Raw genomic sequence first — 4,861 nt, 5'->3', positions numbered from 1 at the left:
TCCCGTCCCTGTGGAACTCCAATAATTCTTATATTACTCCTCTTGGCTTCATCACCATCTTCTCTTGCCATCTGTTCCCGAATTGTCAGTCTCTTTTCCATTTTCTGTTATCTTCTAGAGAGTCTCTGGACTTCATCTTCGAGCTCACTAATTCTGTCCTCAGCAGCTGTTACTCTGCTGCTGAGGCCGTCCAGTGAGTTTTTTGATTCTCCTACCAGGTTTTTCACGTCTGAAATTTTTGTTTGTATTTTCCACATCTCTACCTTCAATTTTTCTTGTATTTTATTGGTATTGCTTTCCATTTTTTCTTTTAGCTTCCTAAACATCCTCAGTAGCTCCTTTCTAAGCTCCTTGTCAGAGAGGTTGTATAGCACTTCATTGATGTTGGGGTCTTCTGGGCTAGCCTCTTCAACAAGTAAGCTTGGCGGGGATCTACATTGCTTTACCATTGTGACCTATGTGGCTCAGCCCTACATACTCACTGATATTATTCTGTTTATGATGCAATATTAATTTAGGTGGGCTTAATGACATATTGGCTAATGTGTTTCTGTTGGTTAAGCTAACCTGGTGAAAATTCTAGCTAAAAGGTTAACTTCTGGTTCTTGTGGAATATGGAGGGAAGAGAAAAAACTCGTGGCTGCATTAGCAGGAGCCCCGACCGGGCTAGTACCTGAATTGGGTGGCAGAAAGTGCACGGAACAATTCAGCTTTGGATGCGGCACAGTGTCCCTCAATTCTCGTCCCCCAAAGACCAAGGATGAAAACTGGCTTTCCTGGGAACCGGGCAAAAACGCGGCACCGGGCAGGAGTCCCGACCGAGGCTGGTACCTGAATAGTGAGAGTGCACTACACCAGATTTCTAACCAACAATATAATAATGAATAGAACTTAAGGCATTTCCTATGCTTATGTGCATAGAATGTTAAAATAAAAATTCAAGTCAAACATTTTTAGATAGAAATCAATTTTGTTTGAGGTTTACTTTTATCAAAGTGGTTCTTGCATTCATACTTTTTTTTGAGTTCTTCTGCATAAAAATAAAAGCATAAGAAGACGTACTAATACCCTCCCAGTAGGAATGACTTGTAAAGCATTTCAAAACGAGCATACATTATTCATTACAAATATATTGAGTTGATTTGGCTTTTTTTAGTTTGTTTGTTATAATTAGGTTGAAAAACTTAGCATGTAATTTTGTATATCGCATCAATGAGAAAAGATCTCAACAAAGTTTGCCCTACTTCTAAGAACTGTGTCCAAAGATAACTGGAAATGATCACTCTGGATAAGAACTGTGAGCAGAAAAATAGGTAAAGGAACAAACATAACAACCTCTTAGTATCTCTATTGCAAAGCATAATGCCCAGAGAGAGAGTGAGTGAGTGAGTGAGAGAGAGAGAGAGAGAGAGTGCCTGGAGGTGGGGGATGGGAGGGACACTGGGGACATTTGTGGTGGTAAATGTACATGGGTGGAGGGATGGATGTTGGAACATTGTATGACTGAAATCTGACCAGGAAAACCTTCATAACTGTGTATCTCACAGTGATTCAATAAGAAAAAAAAAGAACTGTGACCATTATCAACTCATTTGAAACTTTAAGTGAATTTAAGTAGAATTCTTTTGTAGAAGCAGATTTTATTAATTTATTTTTAATTTATTTGCAATAGTACCATATATTTATATACATATATATATGCATATATATGTATATATATATAGTAATGCTCCACCATGCAAATAGCCAAGTGCTACACACTCTGATGTAGGGGTAGTTTTGTTTATTCTGACTGTGCTCAGTGTTTATTCCTGGCTCTGTGCTCAGGAATCATTCTTGGCGGTGCTCAAAGCACTTTATATGGTGCAGGGGCTGAATATGAGGAGGGTGTCTTCAAGTCAAGTGCCTAACTTCCTATACTATTTCTCTGGCCCATGAGTAGATTTTTAACCTGAGAACTACATTAGACTCAAAGGTGAGAATTAATACAATAATTCATATGTAAATGTGCTATGCAGTTTTCTGGGTAGAGTTTACAAACGGACACAAGAAAAATCAATAACACCGATCAATTATCACTATCCTAGGGAATATAACTTATATATCTGATTTGAAGGAAGAAAATCTAACTTTTAAGGAAGTCCAAAAGAGTGCTTTCAATTTTTTTTCTTAGTAACATATTGGAGTTTCTTACTAACATGTTGGAGTTTTTAAAGCTGTTATAGAATGATCTATCTTTCAAATTCATTGAATGGTAGTTCTTTTGAAGATTCAAAAGAATACTTATACCAGGAAGTGTAAGTACTTCTCATGAAGAGCAAGCTGACTCAGGAACTCTTCTCAGTATTTAATTAGTGTTAAAGCAATGACCGAGTAAACCATTGTGTTTTAATATGTTGATATAAGATAGAACTCTCGTAATTTCATCTCTTTCTAATTTTCACGTATTTTCAAAATGTGGAATGATAAAAGGAGGAAAGAAGAAATTTAAGTGAATAACATACTAACGATTGCTATCCACTTTCTTTTATTATCACAGAGTATGACAATATCCAAGAGTATTTTTCAGTTAAGAGTGATTATATGTGAAAGAATCAGATTAAATCTTCATTTCTAATTAAAGACTTTACAGTTACCCATACTTTAAAATCTAAGAATGTTACTTTTGGAGAATGAAAATGTTTCCTTCTCCTCTTTCAGCAGATGGCACCAGGCTCGTCAGTGGAAGTGGATGGAAACCTCACCTCCGTGTCCAATTTTGTGCTCTTGGGACTTACAGACAATAAAGAGCTGCAGCGTTTTCTTTTTCCAATCTTTCTCATGATCTACCTGGTGACCCTAACATGGAACCTGAGCCTGATCATCCTAATCAGGATGGACTCCCACTTGCACACACCAATGTACTTCTTTCTTAGTTTCCTGTCCTTCATAGACATCTGCTATTCTACCACTGTCAGCCCAAGGATGCTTTCAGATTTCTTGAGAGATCAGAAAACAATTTCCTTTACTGCCTGTGCCACTCAGTTCTTTTTTGCGTCTTGGATGGCTCTGTCTGAGTGTTGCCTCTTGACTGCCATGGCCTATGACAGATATGTTGCTATTGGCAACCCTCTGCAGTATTCTGCCATCATGGTTCCAGCTGTCTGTAAGAAGATGGTTACTGGGGCCTGTGGGAGCGGGTTCCTTAGCAGCTTAGTTCAAACAGTTCCTTGCTTTAAACTTGATTACTGTGGGCCAAATCGCATCGAACATTTCTTCTGTGACATACCCCAAATTTTTTCTTTGTCTTGCTCTGATACCTTCATCATGCAAATTATCCTTTTCCTTGTAGCTATGTGTGTTGGGTTTGGTTCTTTCTTTTGTATCTTACTATCCTATGGTTTTATTGCAGCTTCCATCCTGAAAATATCATCTGCCACTGGTAGTCTCAAGGCCTTTAACACCTGTGCCTCCCATCTGGCAGTTGTGATACTCTATTATGGCACGGGTTTCTCTGTTTACGTGCAGCCTAATTCTAGCCACCCCAAGAAGCAGGACAAGGTGCTGTCCGTGTTCTATATCAACGTCATTCCTATGTTAAATCCTCTTATCTATAGTCTGAGGAACAAGGAGATCAAAGAAGCCCTCAAGAGACTGATAAAGAGAGCAAAACTTTACCTCTGAGAGAATATTTGGCAAAGATCTTAATCCCTGTCAGGAAGTAACAGTTTAAAAAATGACTTTTTGTAGATCATAATATAATCTAGGTAAAGAGAAGAGAAAATATGATTGTTGCCATTATTTAATTTTTTGCCACCACCAATTGATATGTCTCAGGCAATATTACTGACTTTACATCCAGTATGTTTTCTGTTTTCATGATAAAGTTAATGTATATAATACTCTATAGTCTGATTATAAATGTAGAAAATTTCAAGTGCCTAGGAATCTATTTTTTTCTAGATATATTTATTAATCATATTTTATTTTAAAATTTAGTCTATTGATTTCCTCTAACTTTTCTTTAATAGAAATATATGTAAAGTATCCTTAAATTTGAAAATGGTTTAAAAGTATTAATATATTGGTTTAAAGTATAAAAATATTTAATGATTTAAAAGTATCAATCTATAACTAATATATTGGCAAAAGGAGAAATGGGGTAGGAAATAGATGGGAGAAGGGTACTAGGAAAGACAAAGAGAGGAGAGGTGATATTAGTCTAGAATTCAAAAAGTTATCAGCTAAGTATTGGAGAGAAAACTTTCCTTTCTTATTTTTTGGATGTGGCGGGGAGGCTTTTGGGCCACTTTCTGTGTTGCTCAGAGCTTACTCCTGGCTTTGTACTCAGGGTTCATTCTTAGTGGATCAGGGGGACTATTTAAAATGCCTGGGACTGTACTCTGGTCAGCCACATGGAAGGGAGCGCCCTACTTTGTACTATCATTACAGTCCCCCAAATTATTTCCTTCCTTCCTTCCTTCCTTCCTTCCTTCCTTCCCTTCCTTCCTTCCTTCCTTCCTTCCTTCCTTCCTTCCTTCCTTCCTTCCTTCCTTCCTTCCTTCCTTCCTTCCTTCCCTCTTTCTTTCTTTCCTCTTTCTTCTTTCTTTCTTTCTTTCTTTCTTTCTTTCTTTCTTTCTTTCTTTCTTTCTTTCTTTCTTTCTTTCTTTCTCTCTTTCTTTTTCTTTTCTTTTTCTTTCTTTCTTTCTTTCTTTCTTTCTTTCTTTCTTTCTTTCTTTCTTTCTTTCTTTCTTTCTTTCTTTCTTTCTTTCTTTCTCTCTTTCTTTTTCTTTTCTTTTTCTTTCTTTCTCTCTTCCTTTTTCTTTTCTTTTTCTTTCTTTCTTTCTTTCTTTCTTTCTTTCTTTCTTTCTTTCTTTCTTTC

At 36.8% G+C, this 4,861-nt stretch overlaps 1 protein-coding gene across 1 annotated transcript; it reads left to right on the top strand.

Annotated features, from left to right (window-relative positions):
• Positions 1-2,703: 2,703 nt before the first annotated feature.
• Positions 2,704-3,663, top strand: LOC101541496 (olfactory receptor 5A1-like). The gene has a single exon (XM_004621966.2). It carries the CDS (start codon positions 2,704-2,706, stop codon positions 3,661-3,663), a length of 960 nt encoding a protein of 319 aa, XP_004622023.2.
• Positions 3,664-4,861: the final 1,198 nt, after the last annotated feature.

The sequence above is a fragment of the Sorex araneus genome, chromosome 6 (assembly GCF_027595985.1).
Source record: "Sorex araneus isolate mSorAra2 chromosome 6, mSorAra2.pri, whole genome shotgun sequence".
NCBI lineage: Eukaryota > Metazoa > Chordata > Mammalia > Eulipotyphla > Soricidae > Sorex > Sorex araneus.
Note: the sequence above shows the minus strand (reverse complement) of the source record. Positions and strands in the feature narration are given on the sequence as shown.

Excerpts from the sequence above, each read along its gene's own strand:
- LOC101541496 (XM_004621966.2), top strand. The coding sequence starts at position 2,704 with ATGGCACCAGGCTCGTCAGTGGAAGTGGATGGAAACCTCACCTCCGTG.